At 42.5% G+C, this 22,374-nt stretch overlaps 1 protein-coding gene across 3 annotated transcripts in view; it reads left to right on the top strand.

Annotated features, from left to right (window-relative positions):
* LOC121545333 (metabotropic glutamate receptor 7-like) overlaps nucleotides 1-22,374 on the top strand; it is a 100,679-nt gene that overhangs the window by 32,580 nt on the left and 45,725 nt on the right. For all 3 annotated transcript variants that reach the window (XM_041855765.1, XM_041855766.2, XM_041855764.2), the window contains 3 exons: nucleotides 9,055-9,271; nucleotides 20,447-20,582; nucleotides 22,188-22,342. In XM_041855765.1, the coding sequence (XP_041711699.1) occupies nucleotides 9,055-9,271; nucleotides 20,447-20,582; nucleotides 22,188-22,342 (508 nt within the window). The remainder of the gene's footprint in view (nucleotides 1-9,054; nucleotides 9,272-20,446; nucleotides 20,583-22,187; nucleotides 22,343-22,374) is intronic.

Below are 22,374 nucleotides of genomic sequence, written 5' to 3'. Positions count from 1 at the left end.
AGTGGCTTGGGGAACAAAACATTGAAATGTTGGGTCCATGGCCAGGAAACTCCCCAGACCTTAATCCCATTGAGAACTTGTGATCGATCCTCAAGAGGCGGGTGGACAAACAAAAACCCACAAATTCTGACAAACTCCAAGCATTGATTATGCAAGAATGGGCTGCCATCAGTCAGAATGTGGCCCAGAAGTTAATTGACAGCATGCCAGGGCGGATTGCAGAGGTCTACAAAACTTAATGTAATTGTCAATAAAAGCCTTTCACACTTATGGAATGCTTGTAATTATACTTCAGTAAACCATAGTAAAATCTGACAAACATATCTAAAAACACTGAAGCAGCAAACTTTGTGAAGACCAATACTTGTGTCATTCTCAAAACGTTTGACCACGACTGTATTCACCCCAGTGATAGAAGAGATAGATGGTTGCTATTTCTATGACAGAGAATCATAATGTAGCTGCAGCATATGCTACCCATGTTTTGCAAATCGTTTTTTTCATTGGTCTATGCATGGTTCATCCTTCACAATGAGAGAGAATGAGCAATAGACACATGGAAGACACACAAGTCAAGTGCCAGAGAGGAGTAAACTTTAGAAATAAACAACATAAACATCCCTTTCCTCACACAAAAGAAATGATCCTAACCCTTCACCTATGTTTAGAACCATCCACCTCGCTGCTTTGTACATTTACATTTACGTCATTTAGCAGACGCTCTTATCCAGAGCGACGTACAAATTGTAGCCGGCGGTATGTGAAATAACAGTGGAAAGGGCAAGCTGCACTAATCTACTTCACACCGCATTCCTTCTGAAGTAAACGTTCAACCTTTACACAGTAACCCCGCAGTAACCCCCCCCCCACACACACCCCACACACACACACACACACAGTAACGTCTCTAACCTTTACACAGCATCCCTGCATAGTCACTTTTCCTCATAAACACACCTGCTGAAAAATCTCAATTAATCTCAGTAAGCATATTGGACTGCTCTTTCTCTCTCTCCCCCTTTCCTCCCTCTCTCTTCATCTCTGTACCTGTCAGAGCCTTCTCTCCCTCTCTCAGCTCTTCCTCTCTCTTTTTCTCTCTTTCCCTCTCAGCTCTCTCCCTTTCTCTCTCCCAACCTCTCCTCTCAGCTCCCTCTCACCCTTCCTTCACAGGTTTGCATTTATTGTCATGAATCTTGTCCTAGAGGCAGCTCTGCAGAGTGGTCACTAGCTGGCCACAAAGTAATAAAATCTGATTTTAAAGCCAACCCTAACTTGAACTCTTACCTTAACCACACTGCTAACCCTAATACACCTAACCCTAACCTTAACCACACTGCTAACCCTAACTTTAAATTAAGACCAAAAAGCTCATTTTTGTTTTCATTAATTCTTATGATAAAGCCCATTTTGACTTTGCAGCTGGCCCATCTAGCGGAAATCGCTCAGTTCTGCCTCCAGGGCAAGATTTGTGACAATAAATGTCAACCGTCCCTTCATTCTCTCTTTTTAGACTGCAGCTCTGGATTGTTATTCAGAGAGGTAGGCGGCACTTTACGTTGGTAGATCTATATAAGAGACCGCTGTGTTTTCCTCCCATTGATCCTGTCAGCACAGATACATTTAAGAGCAAGTTGAGCGATTACCCTTAGCAATCATAACTCTGATCCATACGACAAATGACAGGCGCCAGACATCAGCTCTGGGTAATTGTGATGTTGAAAGGGGGCATTGTTAATCTACCTTTTTTCCCCCTCGTTCCTGGGCATGAGTTCAATTTCTCATGTTCAATTCATTCTGATTTTAATTGTGCTTGAGTTATTATGGTCTAGACTGCCTGCATGGGCTGCAATCACTACACTACCTTACCTATGGTGGGACTGAGAGGATGGAGAAATGTGATTATGTATTGTTATGTACAACAGGCTCAACTGTACTGTAGAGACCCTATGAGTCATCGTATCACAGTCAGACGTCAGCAAGTGCAGGGGGGTGGATATACTATTTTAGTGTAGGCTGTCTATTGGCTGTGCTGGTAATTAATGGTAAATTGCAGAAGGATGCAATATTGAGAATGCAAAGTCCATTTAAAACACATCTAATGAAAAGGGTGCTTAGAACAGTCTGATCAATGGACATTTTACAAAGCCTATCGCTGAAGCAAATTGGATTCTGCTTGACTTGATGAAGCAGGATAGTGACAAAAAACAGAACAGTTCACCTTTTGTCCCTATGATAAATAGAGGAGATTGTAATTGAATCCTTCTATTTCACACAGTAGCCTAAATAAATCACAAACTGGCATCTTGCTTCATTTGTAGTCCATTAGCTGGCGGAGAGAGAGGTGCACAGATGTGAAATCCTTATCACAGACTGTTTATACCTACAGCATCTCATAGTATTGTGGTAATGTGGGAAGCGCTTAGTCTCACTCCCATGCATTTACTGATTGAAGGTTTAGCCTTTTTATTCAACGGGAGGTCAAGGGGGTAATTAAAAAAGACCCAGAGTAAGTAGTGTGTAAGAATTATATCAACAGGCCACGAGACATGGAGCAAATCTTGGTTGTGCTCCCAAAATAACACACAGCCCACTTTCTGCTTCTTAAAGCGTTTCATGAAGCAAGAAGCTCAGGAGAGAAACAAATGTTAAGTTTGTTTCCAGCCCTGTTCCTGAAAAGATGAGATGTGACTCAACAATCTATCAGACCTATATAAGACATCTGGGGCGCCAGAGTGCATCCCATTATAACAACAACAACAACATTTATGAGATACAGCTCCTACCAAACACTGCAAATAGATACATTCAGATAGAGAGAGACAGAGATAGAGCAAGAGAGACAGAAAGAGAGAGAGATAAAGAGAGAGAGAGAGCGATAAAGAGACAGAAAGAGAGAGAGCTAAAGAGACAGAAAAGGAGAGAGATAAAGAGACAGAAAGAGAGAGAGATAGAGACAGAAAGAGAGAGATATTACAGTTTTTCTCCATTGGTTTGGCTCATTTCTTGAAACAGAAATTACATTCTCAAAACTACATGGACAAACCTCCAAACCACTTGGCAATTGTTCACAACAGAATTGAATTTCTCATTCATTTCATCAAATTGCAAATGTCTAAGTACATGTCTCAATGTCTCAGTACATCTTTGCAAATGATTAAGTACAGGTAGCCTACATTTAGCACAATTTCCAAGTGAATAGATCTTGTTGATCTAAACTGATTGTTGATTCTCAGTCTAATGGTTGTTCGCTCCAAAACGTGTCAGCGTCATTTCATTGTATAAGTCATCACATGCACAATAGTCTGTTCAATTGTCAAAATTAGTCAAGAACATAATACCATGAATACCATATATGAATCCCCTTGGAACATTTGATAAATTTATTACAGCAATTGACAGTCAGGTGAAACTAGAACTTGACTAACGAAGGAGGAGTTTCACACATCTCAGATGACCAATCAAACAGTATGTTTAGTTACCTGACAGGTGCTGTCCATGACTGTGAATGCTGCCAAACATGTATGTAAAGAGCTTGACCATGCAGGACCAGTACAATTTCTGAACATGGAGGCACCTGGCCAAGTAAATGAACAAGGGCAACTGCCTGCTCGAGGAAGAGGAAGAAGAAGAAGAGGAGGAGGAGGAGTAAGGGTGCGTGGTGGTGGAATAGGGGGAAGAGGCCGAGGAGCACGAAGACACCATGCTGTCCCGGATGAAATTCGGGCCACAATTATAGACCATGTCATCAACCATGGCCTCACAATGGCGGAGGCAGGTCGCCGAGTGCAGCCTAATGTGCCTCGCTCAACAGTCTCCTCCATCATCCAAACCTTTCGCAGGGAAAACAGGTATGTAGTCAGTCAATGATGGAATTATATGTTGTATAGGACAGGACACTGTGCATAGAGCAAGAAATATATTTATTTACATATTTACCTATTCATTTAGTGTGTGTGTGTGATAGGCCTACAGTAATATCTTACCTCAATGGGATGTTATGATACTAAAAATGACAAGAAAAACATTGGAGAAAATAAACTATGGAATAGTTTATTTTCTACAGTATTGATGATACAGTTTACAGTAGTATTCCAGTCACTGTGCAGTGATGCATTAGAATTGTGGTAAAGTTACTGTAAGTAAAACAACAATACAATTACATAGGTAACTCATTCTGTAAGGAATACATAAGGTATACATTACGAATGGAGTGTTGTCCTTTGACTTCTATATCTAGGATTGGACGACAACCTTGCACAGGTGGCAGAGGAAAACTTCTCAATGAACAACAAGAACAAGAGATCTGTAACATGGTGATGGCAAATAATGCCATCACATTGAGACAGATCCGCGCTGCAATCCTACAAGACAATGCCATATTCCAAAATGTCAACTCTATAAGCATCTCCACAATAGACCGGATATTGAAGAAGCATCAGATGACAATGAAGCAAATTTACAGGGTACCATTTGAGAGGAACTCTGATAGAGTGAAAGAGCTGCGGTACCAGTATGTACATGTAAGTCAGTTACTGGTTGTCCATCATTATAACATTTTTACAATTAAGCAGTGGTTCCCAAACTTTTTGGCTTCAGTACCCACTTTACCTGATTTGTGTATCCAGGTAATCCAGGTATGGAAGTATTTGATTTATCTGACTTCAACATTTCGCCTAAAAACTGCAGCTTACTGTATGATGCAATTATCATTATAATCCTTATTTTGAAGAATATAACATACAATAAGAAAAGGGGTCAAAGAGCTGCAATTAGTGCCTCCCATGTAAATCTATCTAATACTGTGGGTTTTACTGTAACATTTCAGTAAGTCTAGTCATTGATGATTTCCCCCTCCCCTTTCTGTCAAATACCCCCTGTAGTACCTCTGCATAGGGGGTACATGTACCCCAGGTTTGGAACCACTGGAGTAGTGGCCAGTAGTATATTGAACTTGTGGAGAACATAGAACATTCCTATGTAATTGTCTGTAACTGTAGTAGATGACTCTTCTGTATGACTGATTTGATGTTTTCTTTTTTACGCTATTGTAGAGAATAATGGCATTGGAAGGAAACGAGACCCATCACATCCTCGTGTTTGTGGATGAAGCTGGCTTCAACCTGGCCAAGGGCCGAAGACGTGGCCGTAATATTATTGGCCACCGGGCCATGGTGGATGTCCCAGGCCAGCGAGGGGGCAATATAACTATGTGTGCTGCCATATCGGAGAATGGTGTGGCCACTCACATCCCCAGTCTTGGCCCATACAATACACAGAAGCTCCTCATCTTCTTGGACCGCCTTCATGTTGATTTGATCCCTGAAAATGAGAGCGGTCTCGTAGGGCCTCACCTACCACAATATGTCATTGTATGGGACAATGTGAATTTCCACCGTGGCCCGCTCATCAGGGCCTGGTTCACTACTCATCCAAGGATGGTCATGGTGTTCCTACCACCTTACTCTCCTTTCCTCAATCCTATTGAGGAGTATTTCTCCGCTTGGAGGTGGAGAGTGTATGAGCATCGGGCTCAAGATCAGAGGTCCCTGCTCCATGCAATGGACGCTGCGTGTGAGGATATTACAGGAGATCAGTGTAGGGGATGGTTGCGACATGCACGCCGTTTCTTCCCTCGTTGCATCGCAAGGGAGAATATACGCTGTGATGTGGACGAGAATCTGTGGCCAGACAGACAGCAGCGTGTGGATGGCCAGGAGGGTGAGGACAGCGACCAGTGAAGAACTGTTAGTTGTGAAACTCCAGCTTTATTTACAGCACTGTAGGCTGCATATAATTTTCATTGTTTTTTGTTTGTGTGTTTATATTACAGTATATTATGCTGTATACATTTTCTTTTTACTCTGATGTATGGAAGTTACTTTATGTGTGTGAATGATAATGGTTACAATTTCCTTGGCAGTATGAGTGCAATGTGTGATGTCAAACCTTGGAGGCTACTCTTACCCTAAAATCCTATTTATTTTTTTCAGTTTTATACACAATTGTATTCTGTTAGCTAGACAAAAAACAGTACAGTAACCATTGTCAATGAAGGACTGGGCTAAGACTGAAAGGTGGACATGAGGGATATTTCAATGGTCCTCTGCCATAGTGACAAAACATCTAAACATTTTGACTTGCAGTGCTTACACAATGCCAAAGGGACGAAGCATTTTGGGGGCACTGACTGTTTAAATGAGAAGGAAATTTAGTTTTGACACATGCGTGAACTGTTTTGGGAGAGGTATGAGCTTTTGCAGGTGAACCATGGTGTTGTGCCGAACCATCCACGTTATTTTGGCTAAAGCACCAAGAGTGTTGAGAACGTCCGGTCTGTTTCAAGAAATGAGCCAAAGCAATTGAGAAGGATCTTTGCCATTTTCGTGGCACTGACTCCTTATATGGGAAAGGAATTTAGTTTTGAAGCATGAGTGAACAGTTTTAGGAGAGATATGAGCTTTTGCAAGTGAGCTATAGTGTTGTGCTGAACTGTAAGACTGTTTTGCCAAATGATCTTAGAGTTTTGAGAATGTAATTTCTGTTTCAAGAAATGAGCCAAACCAATGGAGAAAAACTGTAAGAGAGACAGAAAGAGAGAGAGAGAGAGAGAGAGAGATAAAGAGAGAGAGAGAGACAGAGAGACAGAGAGATAGAGAGAGATAGAGATAGAGACAGATAGAGACAGATAGAGAGATAGAGATAAAGTGAGACAGATAGAGAGAGACAGATAGAGAGAGAGATAGAGAGACAGATAGAGACAGATAGAGAGATATATATATAGAGAGAGAGATAGACAGACAGATAGAGATAGACAGATAGACATATAGACAGATAGACAGATAGACAGATAGATAGATAGATAGATAGATAGATAGATAGATAGATAGATAGATAGATAGATAGATAGATAGATAGATAGATAGATAGATAGATAGATAGATAGATAGATAGATAGATAGATAGATAGATAGATAGATAGATAGATAGATAGATAGATGATAGATAGATAGATAGATAGATAGATAGATAGATAGATAGATAGATAGATAGATAGATAGATAGATAGATAGATAGATAGATAGATAGATAGATAGATAGATAGATAGATAGATAGATAGATAGATAGATAGATAGATTGATTGATTGATTGATTGATTGATTGATTGATTGATAGACAGAGTGTTAAAATACAACTCACTGGGCCTCAGTACAATACAACTCACGAGTGGCGCAGTGGTCTAATTTCTGTTCCACTAGAATTCCTGGTTCAAGTCCAGGCTCTGTCGCAGCCGGCCGTGACCGGGAGACCCATGGGGTGATGCACAATTGGTCCAGGGTAGGGGAGGGTTTGGCCGGCAGGGATGTTCTTGATCCATCGCGCACTAACGACTCCTGTGGCGGGCCGGGCGCAGTGCACACTGACTTGGTCGCCATGTGTACGGTGGCTTCCGGGTTTAGCAGGCACTGTGTCAAGAAGCAGTGCGGCTCGGTTGGGTTGTGTTTCGGAGTTGTGGCGATGGGACAAGACTGTAACTACCAATTGGATACCACGAAAAAGGGGGTAAATCTTTCTCATCCTTTTATTACATTGTTTAAAAATAATCATGTTTTAGTCATTTAGCAGACGCTCTTATCCAGAGCGACTTAGTTGAGCAATTAGGGTTAAGTGCCTTGCTCAAGGGCACATTCACCATACAGTATTTATTACCTAGTCGGCACGTGGATTCAAACCAGCAACCTTTCGGTTACTGGCCCAATGCTCTTAAATGCTAGGCTACCTGGCTGCTGCCCACTTTTGACCCAGAACACTAAATCCTGACTCACTGAAGTGGTTTAGATACTAACATCTGACAGTATTCCCTCCCCTGAATTTGTGTAATTGCATTACAACCAGAACTGATGTTTGGCCGTTCAACACGTATTAAGTTTCTTTGAACATGACCTCCTGTTCCCCCCCTCTATTTGTCTGCTTTGTGCAGTTGATCCCATTTGTGCAGTTGTGGGTTAAAGCCATAACTCATACTCGGTGCTATGAGCCAGGGCTGTGGAATTCCTTCAGTGGGCTTCTGTGTCCTCATTCCCATGTTTCCCCAGTGTCCAGCTGCTTCTCATCAGCCTAATAGGAATGGATTGCATTCTTACAGCAGCTTAGATAAGATGGTGTGATGGGGTAACTCAACCACATCCAACCACATCAATGTGTTGCACCCAGCCCACCTGAGTGATGCAAGGTAGCTGGTCTGTACCTGAACACTCATAACATCTCTGTGATTGCACTGGGGACGGGTGAGGAGGGGTGAGGAGGGGTGGTGAGGAGGGGAGATGAGGACAGGTGAGGAGGGGAGAGGTGAGGAGGGGAGGGGAGAGGTGAGGAGGGGTGAGGAGGAGGAATGAGGACAGGTGAGGAGGGGAGAGGTGAGGAGGGGAGATGAGGAGGAATGAGGACAGGTGAGGAGGGGAGAGGTGAGGAGGGGAGAGGAGCGGTGAGGAGGTACAGGGATGCAAGGGGTGTGGAGGGATGCGAGGGGTGAGGAGGGGTATGGAGAGGTGAGAAGAGGATGCGAGGGGTGAGGAGGGGAGAGGAGAGGTGAGGAGGGATGCGAGGGGTGAGGAGAGGTACCAGTGTCTTTTCAAATGCTATTTCATTTACACATCACCTGTAAAGTCACCAGCAGCTTTTGATGGGGTAAACAGCCATACTTTGAGAGCCAAGCTGTCTGTGATTAATTATAGGGGACCGGGAACATCTCAAGTGATGATAAACAGCTTCATAATAATAGTACAGTGCTTTTATACAGTACTTTTATACAGTGCTTTTTACTAGGTCTCACTAGGTCTCAAAGTGCTTTTCGTTCTCTGTCTGGTTGAAACTCGTGTCATTCACCACCAACAATAAGCATATTCAGTGAGGAGTACTCAGTTAGGTAAAACACTCAGAACATTGCAGACAGAAATATAATGAATAGGGTTGAACGTTGTATACTGTTGTTGCACTCTGTTGAGCAAAAGAGGAGTAAAATCACTTCTCATCATTTCACTCTCTCCTCCAATCAGATCCCTCAGATCAGCTACGCCTCCACGGCCCCAGAGCTGAGTGATGACAGGCGCTATGACTTCTTCTCTCGGGTGGTTCCTCCGGACTCGTTTCAGGCCCAGGCCATGGTAGACATCATCAGAGCCCTGGACTGGTCCTACGTCTCCACCATAGCCTCTGAGGGCAGCTACGGAGAGAAGGGCGTGGAGGCCTTCCAACAGATCTCCAAGGAGGCTGGTAAGTGATGGAAGTAGTAGTGGATATGATACTGTAAATTATAAGATACTGTGGTTAGATTTAGCTTTGGAGTTATTTCTCAAAGCGATGTAGAAGTCAGTTACAGTTAGAGCAGTGTTGTACCTCTTGAAGCCTTTTTCACCCAGGTTTCCATACAGACAGGGAATGATCACAGGTGAGAATGCCCTCCTCCACCTTACAGCAGGTTAAAATTACACTGCCAATTTAAGACAGGCAGCACACTGACAGGCTGGAAAGGAGAGGGAGTGAGGCTGTTTTATCCATCTGGGGCTCACTATGGACCAACAAATTGCTGTAAATGCCATGCTGAGACTACACAGACGATTATATTTTGTAATAAATTAAGAAGTATTAATTTATTGACAACAATTAGCATAGTAACTTCTAGTTCTGTGAGTGACTTCTAGTTCTGTGAGTGACTTTCAGCTCTGTGAGTGACCCTGGGTAAAATATGATCTAAGAATATGAGTTTGTTCTGTGGGTGCTGGCAATATCTGTTGTGTGGGAGAACTCTCAATTCCATTTCCATCCCAGCGACAGAGGCGCTGCTTTAAGAAAGGATTACCTACTTCATCATCTGTCCCAGGAAATTACACTCCATGATCTACAGTTCAACATTCATAAAACTCCTCCCCCGGCAATACCGCTGTACCTAGGGAACCAAGGTTACTTCAAATCAAATCAAATCAAATGTATTAGTCACATACAGTCGTGGTCAAAAGTTTTGAGAATGACACAAGTATTGGTCTTCACAAAGTTCGCTGCTTCAGTGTTATGAGATATTTTTGTCAGATGTTACTATGGTATTCTGAAGTATAATTACAAGCATTCCATAAGTGTCAAAGGCTTTTATTGACAATTATATTTAATTTATGCAAAGAGTCAATATTTGCAGTGTTGACCCTTCTTTTTCAAGACCTCTGCAATACGCCCTGGCATGCTGTCAATTAACTTCTGGGCCACATTCTGACTGATGGCAGCCCATTCTTGCATAATCAATGCTTGGAGTTTGTCAGAATTTGTGGGTTTTTGTTTGTCCACCCGCCTCTTGAGGATCGATCACAAGTTCTCAATGGGATTAAGGTCTGGGGAGTTTCCTGGCCATGGACCCAACATTTCGATGTTTTGTTCACCAAGCCACTTAGTTATCACTTTTGCCTTATGGCAAGGTGCTCCATCATGCTGGAAAAGGCATTGTTCGTCACCAAACTGTTCTTGGATGGTTGGGAGAAGTTGCTCTCGGAGGATGTGTTGGTACCATTCTTTATTCATGGCTGTGTTCTTAGGCAAAATTGTGAGTGAGCCCACTCCCTTGGCTGAGAAGCAACCCCACACATGAATAGTCTCAGGATGCTTTACTGTTGGCATGACACAGGACTAGCGGTAGCGCTCACCTTGTCTTCTCCGGACAAGGTGTTTTCCAGATGCCCAAAACAATCGGAAAGGGGATTCATCAGAGAAAATGACTTTACCCCAGTCCTCAGCAGTCCAATCCCTGTACCTTTTGCAGAATATCAGTCTGTCCCTGATGTTTTTCCTGGAGAGAAGTGGCTTCTCTGCTGCCCTTCTTGACACCAGGCCATCCTCCAAAGTCTTCGCCTCACTGTGCGTGCAGATGCACTCACACCTGCCTGCTGCCATTCCTGAGCAAGCTCTGCACTGGTGGTGCCCCGATCCCGCAGCTGAATCAACTTTAGGAGACGGTCCTGGCGCTTGCTGGACTTTCTTGGTCGCCCTGATGCCTTCTTCACAACAATTGAACCTCTCTCCTTGAAGTTCTTGATGATCCGATAAATGGTTGATTTAGGTACAATCTTACTAGCAGCAATATCCTTGCCTGTGAAGCCCTTTTTGTGCAAAGCAATGATGACGGCACATGTTTCCTTGCAGGTAACCATGGTTATCAGAGGAAGAACAATGATTTCAAGCACCACCCTCCTTTTAAAGCTTCTAGTCTGTCATTCTAACTCAATCAGCATGACAGAGTGATCTCCAGCCTTGTCCTCGTCAACACTCTCACCTGTGTTAACGAGAGAATCACTGACATGATGGCAGCTGGTCCTTTTGTGGCAGGGCTGAAATGCATTGAAAATGTTTTTTTGGGGATTAAGTTCATGTAATGATGTCAAATCAAATCAAATAAAATTTTATTGGTCACATGCGCCGAATACAACAGGTGCAGACATTACAGTGAAATGCTTACTTACAGCCCTTAACCAACAGTGCATTTATTTTAAACAAAAAAAGTAAGAATAAAACAACAACAAAAAAAAAAACAAAAAAAAAAAGGATTGTGAGGACAGGGAAAGAGGACAGGGAAAGAGTTAAGAGATGAGTGGTTTGGGGCCATGAAGTCTACATTCCTTATGTCAAGGTAGATTAGTGATGTTTAGAATAGCATGTGTGATGGGCAGGATACTGACTTGGGGTAAAAAGTGATGAACATCAAAGACAGGGAGTGCCCATGGAGACTTGCCAGATGTATGCCAGCAGAAGGGTAATAAAGGCTATATAAGGTAGAGTGTCTTCTTTGTTTAAGTTAGTTCGTAGCATCAAGGGCAAAGCTCTGGTCATTGCTGTCACGAACCCGGTACAGATCATTAAATAATTGTATTAACTTTCTACAAAGTGTCTCAGTATATCCGTGCATCCTTGATTCTTTGAACACCCAAGAAACTCATCATAACAGTTCATTTTCATGGCAATGAGGGACTTTGCAATTATTTGCAATTCATCTGATCACTCTTCATGACATTCTGGAGTATATGCAAATTGCCATCATCAAAACTGAGGGAGCAGACTTTGTGAAAATTAGTATTTATGTAATTCTCAAAACTTGACCATGACTATACACATGGTTAGCAGATGTTATTGCGAGTGTTGCGAAATGCTTCCTGATTCTCACCTTGACAAGAGAGGAAGAGGCGAAGCTAGAAGGGTTGTCTTTCGCCAAAAAAGAATCCCAATGCGTTTCTATGGGCTTAATATGCAGGCCTGCCTTTATGTCTTTGGGACAACGACTCCCATTGTTAGGGCGGAAACATGACACACTGGGCACAGACGTAATTTCAACATCTAGTTTTGATTTACATTTGGTTGAGTTGTCAACTAATGTGAATTCAACGTGAAATCAACAAACAATGTCACCATGTCATTGGATTTAGGTTAAACGTTGGGTGAAAAAGATATGAAATTCCCTTACGTTGATGACTTTTTAGAAATCCAATCAGTTTCACACGTTGGTTCAACGTGATCACATAGAATTTATTTGTTAAAATTACGTGGTAACAACGTTTATTCAACCAGTTTTGCCCATCATCTCATCATTATATACAGATCTCTGCCTTAACCTCTACAGATCCCAATAATTTTCCTGTAATCTGCAGCTACTAGCTAGACCCCTGTTGACCAATCCTGAGCATCGGTACTGAGGAGTGATGCTAGTGTAGATGAAAGGGAGAGAGCTAATGATATCCCTAAAGATGGTGGATAAATTAAGATGCAGTAGTTCACTCAAGCCGTTTACCATTTTAAAACATGGGCAACTTACTGTCTACATTAGGGAGTGGTTCTCCCATAGACACAGCTGGGTCTGGTCTACTTAGCTCATTGACTTCCATTGAAACAGAAAAAATGAGGGAGTGGGATGTTTCGCTTCCTTTTCCGTCTCTGATATCCAACGGGCGACGATAAGAAGTCCGGAGGACATTAATATTTAATAATGTGCAGTGTAATCACTCATTAAAACTTGAAGAGGCTGTTGTGGCGCTGGAGAGAACAGCTGCAGGAGGAGCCTCAGCAGAACACTGAGAGGGAATTGGGAAGAAAAGTCCTGATGATTTAGTGGGTTACTTTCGAGGGGGTTTCATTTCAGTTTGTTACATCTTCCAATGCACACGGGGATCTGCAGTGACCAGATTGTTTTCTCTCTGTTGTATTTCCTTCACTGGTGTTTTTGTCTCGGCATAGAGTCGGCAAAACGCTGCATTGATAATATTGTTGTGACTGTAAAAACAGACAAGGGAATTAGAAATATATATTGCTGTTGTTGTTGACTCATCCATTACAATAGAGCTGCAGTCAGGGAATGCTCTTCTGTATCCCCATACAAATCAAATAGGAATCATTTCCCTCAATGAAAGCCTTGCACACCCTAGGCATTGTGTTTTTGATAAAAGCTTTGATTACGAAATGACAGAACTCTTGATATTCATAACATCAGAGAATGTGCCATTTGCAGTACGACATGCTGCATTTGATTGAAATGAACAGGCATCATACTGTATCTGCACTGAAGCAGTGGTGCAGTAGAAATAACTCCAATAAGAGAGAAACTTGCAGTCCCAGATACAGCCACAGTTTGTTGTTTGTGTTGATCTGTAGGGCCTTGAGATGTTTCTATTGCTCCCTGTTTTTTGTTGTTGTGGGAGTGACATGGCAGATGCATTAGTAGCATTCTCACTTCACCACATCAAGGAGAAGCATCCACCGGACTAATGCAATATGGCTGCCCATTACCCCGAGCAGAGAGTGTTGGTCAGCTCGTATCGATCTGCCCTGTTTTCCACTCTCCTCTTTCTCCCTTGTTTAGGTATTATTCCACCCTAGCAGTTTCATTTGAATGAGTTGTCTTTGCTATAGAAGCGGAGCAGGGGAAGATTCATCTTGTTTGTATTTTTCTTGGTGTGTCTATGTCTGGAATTGGTCCAGAGTGATGGGAGTTTTTTTTTATCTTTGATAAACAGACTCATGCAGTGCATTTGAGGAGTAGATACTCCCACAAACATCAGTCTCAAATTAATTGCAGTATGCTGCCACAGCCGTGTTTTCATATCACTAGTTTAAACAGCGAAAAACCTGTCAAAGGCACTCCAAATATTTAGCAGAGGGACTGAAGCGGAAAATGTAAAGAGAATAGTATTTTATTTTGACTTTATACAAATGGAGTGACTACCCTGGTTTGCCCTAGTATTTGAGCAATAGCTTGATGTGTTCTCAGAAGATGAGCATTCTAAAGTGGAACAGTGTTCTCCTACAGCATGCTAAAATGGAACAGTGTTCTCCTACAGCATTCTAAAGTGGAACAGTGTGCTTCTACAGCATTCTAAAGTGGAACAGTGTGCTCCTACAGCATTCTAAAGTGGAACAGTGTTCTCATACAGCATTCTAAAGTGGAACAGTGTTCTCCAGTAGCCGTCCCCCCTCTCTTCCAGAGTCAACATGACAGTGGAATGGAACAGGGGATAAGAAAGGAATGGGTTAATATGTACAGAATAGCAATGGAATTCTATTTCTGTGTGCTCCCACTTGAGCTGCACAGGGAGGAAAGTGTCAGTGGAGGAAGCCTGTCGTCGTTCTGCCTCTGCTCCTGAGGTGATAAATATAATTGGAGCATTATGGATCCCCCTCAGGGGTGGAGTGATGGTGCGGTTGGGGATGTGCGTGGTAGTGGGGGGAGAGAGGAACAGGTAAGAGTGTTTGAATCCATTAGGAACCACTCTGATATCTGGAACACCACGGTCTCATCCTGGAGTGCATTTTGGGAATCTCCGGGATATGGGGATGAATAATTGAAGCTGTTAATGCAGCACACGACCTGTGGCACTTAGACTCATCAGCCTAGGACTAGCAGAAGCCTGATGAATTAAATCATCATTATTTTATCTGTGATATATTAATCAAACTGGGAAATGTGGAGCACCGAGTTGGAGGGGGGAGAATGTTTAATGTAGATACCGAGCAGTAGGTCTATAATGATAGAAATGAAATATTGTGCACATTGAAACGTCCTAGGATGTTAATTTCACGAAAACCACATGCTTACCCAATACTTTTAGACTGTTGCATTAAAACTATGTTTGAGGTTCTATGTTAGAATCGCCTATATATAAGATTTGAAAACTCCACCCAGAGCAGTGTGAGGAGTAAAACACTCCCCTCTATGATACCCCCTGTTTTTTTCCCAACAGAGACAGTGGACTTCTCTTTGGCTGCCAGTGGATTGCTCTTTGGCTGCCTGTGTAAATAGAGAGCTCTTTCTTTCATGTCCAGAGAACAGACACTCTGCCAGCGGCAGGTGAAGACACTCAAACCCACAGCACTAGACTCCTGGCTCTGATGGCTCTGCCTGCCTGGTGTTCCCATCTTGACTGACTGACAAGGAATTCTGCAGTCATTCAATAATTTAGCCACAGCTTCACAGCACACAGCCAGTCTGCAGCCTGCAGGCAGGCTAGTCCTCACAGCATATTTGAGCCTGGTAAAATAAATAAAAGGGTTTTATTGTCACATACACCAGAAAGGTGCAGTAAAATGTGTTGTTTTATAGGGTCAGCCATAGTAGTACAGCGCCCCTGGAGCAAGTTATGGTTAAGTGCCTTGCTGAAGGGCACATCAACAGATTTTCACCTTGTCAGGTATTTGAACCAGCAACCATTTTGGTTTCTGGCCCAACGTTCTAACCGCTAAGCTACCTGTCACCCTTAAAGGTTAGTGCTATCTGGAATCCTTGGGACGTTACCCTATTGAAGTTTAAATGAAAAATGGTTAAGGTGAGGGTTAAGGTTAGGTTTAAGTAAGGGTTAAGTTTAGGGTATGGGTAGGGGTTAAGGATAGAGTTTAGGGTAGGGATGTCCCAAGGATCCCAGATTGCACTAACCGAAAGCAAAACCACTCAAAAGGCTGCTTATCTTCATCAGTGACTGGCTGCCATGGTCCCATGTCTCTGTCAGCTTCCTGCTACAAGGTGTGGCCTTGATTTCTCTTTGACCCTAAAATCTAGATACATTTTAGTTGGATTAATCCTCATCACCTATGATACCCTCCGACAGACAGACAGACACATAGACAGCCCCCAGAGCTAAAAGGTAGGGCTAATACCTCTCTAAGAATTAGCCCTAGTACATTATTAGAGTTTCCCAAAAAGGAAACCTTGTTCGTAGCAGTGTCATAAGCCCTCCCAGAGCCCTGAAGAATCATGTGGAATCTTTGTGCTGAAATGGAGCTTTAGTGGTGTCCCTGTGAGACCCTCCGGCTGCTGCCTCTCTCTCTGCTGCTACAGCTCCACAGATACACCACAATACCAGGCTACACTTTTCATTTTAACAGGAGAGCCCAATCCTCAAGCATTTAACAGACCAGCCGCCAGAGAAAGGAGCTCAGCTTTTGTGTTCTGTCCACTTAAGGAGGATTACAGGAGACATCCTCACTGTCTTTGTAGAGATATATTGTCTGGCAATCAGTAATATTGTCTAATTCTGGCTGCGGCTGCTGCTGCTGCTGCTGTTGGGGATGGTGAAAGTGGGATGGAGGAGAGAGGGAGAACTAGGAAGGAGTCCTTTAGATGGAGCTGTCTTTAGCTGTAGCCCGGTAAACAGGGGCTGGAGTTGTGGTTTCTACTCGGTATTAAAATAATGAGCCTGAGCAGACGGCTAATTAGTCGATTCCTCCCATTTCTCAGTCTACTCAGGGAAACCAACCCAATGTTGCAAAGGTTATCTGGTATTAGGAGTGCTTGAGTAGGATATAGTCTAATTGGTTTTGATAGAGAAGCCTGAGTGTTGACTCAGGACCAAACCTACCTGCTGCTCGTCATGTAGCTCCAGTTATCATGTGTCTTCAGGTGTAATGTCTGTTTACTCTAGATGGTTAGGTCGGCCCGTGCGCTCACATCTGCTCCAGCCTAATGAATAAAATTAAGTTACTTGTTAAAGATACGATTTGATGTTTATATTCTGATAATGAGCTCTTGAATGTGACCTGAGGATGACAAATCTATCAAACTCTGTCAAACTTAATATTTGTTTTTCTCTCTTCACAAAATGGTGGCTGCAGTCTCTCCTCCAGCACAAGTGTTTTCATCAGCTCAACATGGAGCTATGGGACAATATTTAAAGATGACCTTAAATGCTTGACAGGAGCAAATTAGGTCATATCACAGGCCCTTCATTTTAGATTCAGACAACCATGGATGAAGCTAAATGATTGCCTTAATCAATATTCCCTCAAGGACAATTGCCAACTAAGTTTTGGCCATGTCTCTGAGGTGACTGTCACAGGAGGCCCGCCAAATATCTAATAACTATTTAGCGACGCAGGGAAGCAATCAGTCAGTACCTTTCATCCTGCACAAACTCATTAGCACTGACCTGTCTGAACATGATTCATTGTCAATATTAATATCCTCCTTGTTTGTGTGGCCTGTCTCCACATCTGATTGGTTGACTGTCCATTGTGTTGTGTCTAATGATGACGTTAAATGAAAAGTCAATGGGGAGGGGACGACTTCTAAACATCTGTGGTCACAAAGTGTGAAGAGTATTTTCACGTCTTCCTTCTACACGGTTGATGCGGTTTCCCATTGGTCTTCTGTTGTACTTAAGTATTCACCCACAGCCCTCGAATAAGAAATGTATCCCACTATTCATTTGTGAGGGTTTTCCTTTCAAATGCTAATTGTTATGCTGAGATGTACCGCTTACCGAAAACCACTCAGCTCACAGCGTGTGACTCAAATGTACATCGGATGTCTAGTATGTCTACAGTGATTGTCTTTCTTAGTCATCTATCTACAGTTGAAGTCGGAAGTTTACATACACTTAGGTTGGAGTCATTAAAACTTGTTTTTCAACCACTCAACACATTTCTTGTTAACAAACTATAGTTTTGGCAAGTCGGTTAGGACATCTACTTTGTGCATGACACAAGTAATTTTTCCAACAATTGTTTACAGACAGATTATTTCACTTATAATTCACTGTATTACAATTCCAGTGGGTCAGAAGTTTACGTACAATAAGTTGATGGTGCCTTTAAACAGCTTGGAAAATTCCAGAAAATGATGTCATGGCTTTAGAAGCTTCTGATCATCATTTGAATCAATTGGAGGTGTACCTGTGGATGTATTTCAAGGCCTACCTTCAAACTCAGTGCCTCTTTGCTTGACATCATGGGAAAATCAAAAGAAATCAGCCAAGACCTCAGAAAATGTTTTGTAGACCTCAACAAGTCTGGTTCATCCTTGGGAGCAATTTCCAAACGCCTGAGACAGGTACAACATTCATCTGTACAAACAATAGTACGCAAGTATAAACACCATGGGACCACGCAGCCGTCATACCGCTCAGGAAGGAGACGCGTTCTGTCTCCAAGAGATGAACGTACTTTGGTGCGAAAAGTGCAAATCTATCTCAGAACAACAGCAAAGGACCTTGTGAAGATGCTGGAGGAAACAGGTACAAAAGTATCTATATCCACAGTAAAACGAGTCCTATATCGACATAACCTGAAAGGCCGCTCAGCAAGGAAGAAGCCACTGCTCCAAAACCACCATAAAAAAGCCAGACTACGGTTTGCAACTGCACATGGGGACAAAGATCGTACTTTTTGGAGAAATGTCCTCTGGTCTGATGAAACAAAAATAGAACTATTTGGCCATAATGACCATCGTTATGTTTGGAGGAAAAAGGGGGTGCCTTGCAAGCCGAAGAACACCATCCCAACCGTGAAGCACGGAGGTGGCAGCATCATGCTGTGGGGGTGCTTTGCTGCAGGAGGGACTGGTGCACTTCACAAAATAGATGGCATCATGAGGAAGGACAATTATGTGGATATATTACATTTTTATTACATTTTAGTCATTTAGCAGACGCTCTTATCCAGAGCGACTTACAGTTAGTGAGTGCATACATTTTTCATACTGGCCCCCCGTGGGAAATGAACCCACAACCCTGGCGTTGCAAGCGCCATGCTCTACCAACTGAGCTATTGAAGCAACATCTCAAGACATCAGTCAGGAAGTTAAAGCTTGGTCACAAATGGTCTTCCAAATGGACAATGACCCCAAGCATACTTCCAAAGTTGTGGCAAAATGGCTTAAGGACAACAAAGTCAGGGTATTGGAGTGGCCATCACAAAGCCCTGACCTCAATCCTATAGAACATTTGTGGGCAGAACTGAAAAAGCATGTGCGAGCAAGGAGGCCTACAAACATGACTCAGTTACACCAGCTCTGTCAGGCGGAATAGGCTGAAATTCACCCAACTTATTGTGGGAAGCTTGTGGAAGGCTACCCGAAACGTTTGACCCAAATTAAACAATTTAAAGCTACCAAATACTAATTGAGTGTATGTAAACTTCTGACCCACTGGGAATGTGATGAAAGAAATAAAAGCTAAAATAAATCATTCTCTCTACTATTATTCTGACATTTCACATTCTTAAAATAAAGTGGTGATCCTAATTGACCTAAGACAGGGAATTTTTACTAGGATTAAATGTCAAGAATTGTGAAAAACTGAGTTGAAATGTATTTGGCTAAGGTGTATGTAAACTTCTGACTTCAACTGTATCTATCTCACAAAGGCACAGACCTATAGCGAAGATGAAAACACAACAAAAATATGGGTCTCCCTTTCAGCACCACTTTGTTTGAAAACTTTCTATATCCATATGGATCTGATTTCCATGAGAAAAGGTTAACACAACCTTGACTTGAGGGTGTCAAGTGTGTGTTTGTATTAGAGCTGGGGGATATGGTTACGATATCTGCATTGTGCAATTGAGAATCCAGGCATTATTGCATGTTCAAAATGAAGTGTTATATGTCAACATTCTAGAGCTCATGTCATCAGTGATGTAGTTGGTCTTAGAGCTGGGGGATATGGACAGAACCATATCGCGATCAATTGCTTGAATTGATGTGATAATGATAAATAGAACGATAAGTTTATAACAATGTGCACCACCATTTTTTTTAAATGATCCTTTAAACTACTGCTACTAGTTTAATGGTTGTAGCCATCAATTGTCCCATTATAATGTTCTGCTTATCGTCCCAGCTCTAGTTTGTATGTGTTAGTGTGTGTGTGTGTGTGTGTGTGTATATGTGTATGTGTGTGTATGTGTTCGAGAGGGCTCATCATCTCTTTCTCTCATTCTCTCTTTCTTTCTTTCTTTTTTCTTTCTGTGTATCTCTCTTTCTTTCTGTGTATCTCTCTCTCTCTTTCTTTATGTGTATCTCTCTCTCTCTCTCTTTCTTTATGTGTGTCTCTCTCTCTCTCTCTCTCTCTCTCTCTCTCTCTCTCTCTCTCTCTCTCTCTCTCTCTCTCTCTCTCTCTCTCTCTCTCTCTCTCTCTCTCTCTCTCTGAATTTAAGGTGGGATCTGCATCGCTCAGTCATTGAAAATTCCCCACAACCCCAAGCTGGAGGATTATGACAAAGCCATCCAACAACTGCTGGAAACGCCCCACTCCCGGGGAGTCATCATCTTTGCCAGTGAAGAAGACATACGGTGCGTAGAGCAGTACACAGCATCTAAATGCATTTGTGAACGCACTGGGTGTCTGAAACACAAACATGCCTCCAATAACACAAACAGAAAGGTGCCTGGGAGGGGAACTGAGAATATGGAATATCACAACAAAGCAGCAGAGATATTGTTTCGTTTACAATGCCTCAAGGGATATGTCTCTGAGAGGAAAGAAATAGACGGATGGATGGATAGACAGACCATAGTAAGAGAAAAAGAAAGAGGGAGAGATGGAGAGTATATGAGGGAGAGAAAAAGGGAGAGAGACATAGAGCTCTTGAAATCATTTCACATCTTCTATACATCAATCAATGGAGGCTGCTGAGGGGAGGACGAATTATAGTAATGTCCAGAATGGAGTCAATGGAATGGTATCAACCACATGAGAACCAAATGTTTGATACCATTCCATTGACTCCATTCCAGACATTATTATGAGCCATCCTCCCTTCAGCAGCCTCCACTGACCTCAATGGATTTAAAACACAATGTAGCCTAAATATACATTTATATCAATATACACTACCATTCAAAACATTGGGGTCACTTAGAAATGTCCTTGTTTTCGAAAGAAACACCAGTCTCAACATCAACAGTGAAGAGACGACTCCGGGATGCTGACCTTCTAGGCAGAATTGCAAAGAAAAAGCCATATCTCAGACTGGCCAATAAAAAGAAAAGACTAAGATGGGCAGTCTGAGATATGGCTTTCTCTTTGCAACTCTGCCTAGAAGGTCAGCATCCCGGAGTCGCCTCTTCACTGTTGACGTTGAGACTGGTGTTTTGCGGGTACTATTTAATGAAGCTGCCAGTTGAGGACCTGTGAGGCGCCTGTTTCTCAAACTAGACACCCTAATGTATTTGTCCTCTTGCTCAGTTGTGCACCGGGGCCTCCCACTCCTCTTTCTATTCTGGTTAGAGCCAGTTTGTGCTGTTCTGTGAAGGGAGTAGTACACAGCGTTGTACGAGATCTTCAGTTTCTTGGCAATTTCTCGCATGGAATAGCCTTCATCTCTCAGAAGAAGAATAGACTGACGAGTTTCAGAAGAAAGTTATTTGTTTCTGGCCATTTTGAGCCTGTAATCGAACCCACAATTGCTGATGCTCCAGATACTCAACTAGTCTCAAGAAGGCCAGTTTTATTGCTTCTTTAATCAGCACAACAGTTTTCAGCTTTGCTAACATAATTGCAAAATGGTTTTCTAATGATCAATTAGCCTTTTAAAATGATAAACTTGGAATAGCAAACACAACGTGGTTGCTGATAATGGGCCTCTGTACGCCTATGTAGATATTCCATAAAAAATCAGCCGTTTCCAGCTACAATAGCCATTTACAACATTAACAATGTCTACACTGTATTTCTGATCAATTTGATGTTATTTGAATGGACTAAAGAATTGCTTTTCTTTCGAAAACAAGGACATTTCTAAGTGACCCCAAACTTTTGAACGGTAGTGTAAATAGTACATAACTTCTGCCATATACTGATATGCATATTCATAGGTTGCTGTTTACCCCCCCATGATATTGGATTGCATGCGTCCCTTCTGCTTTCTCCTAATTCACACATGGTTGCCCTTGCAGGGGAGTTCTCAATGCCACCAAGAGAGCCAATCAGGTGGGCCATTTTCTGTGGATCGGGTCAGACAGTTGGGGGGCGAAGAGCAGCCCAATACACCAGTTAGAGGACGTGGCGGTGGGAGCAGTCACTATACTGCCCAAACGCTCATCTATTAAAGGTACACACACACACACACACACACACACGCAC

The sequence above is a fragment of the Coregonus clupeaformis genome, chromosome 30 (assembly GCF_020615455.1).
Source record: "Coregonus clupeaformis isolate EN_2021a chromosome 30, ASM2061545v1, whole genome shotgun sequence".
Classification (NCBI taxonomy): Eukaryota; Metazoa; Chordata; class Actinopteri; order Salmoniformes; family Salmonidae; genus Coregonus; species Coregonus clupeaformis.
Note: the sequence above shows the minus strand (reverse complement) of the source record. Positions and strands in the feature narration are given on the sequence as shown.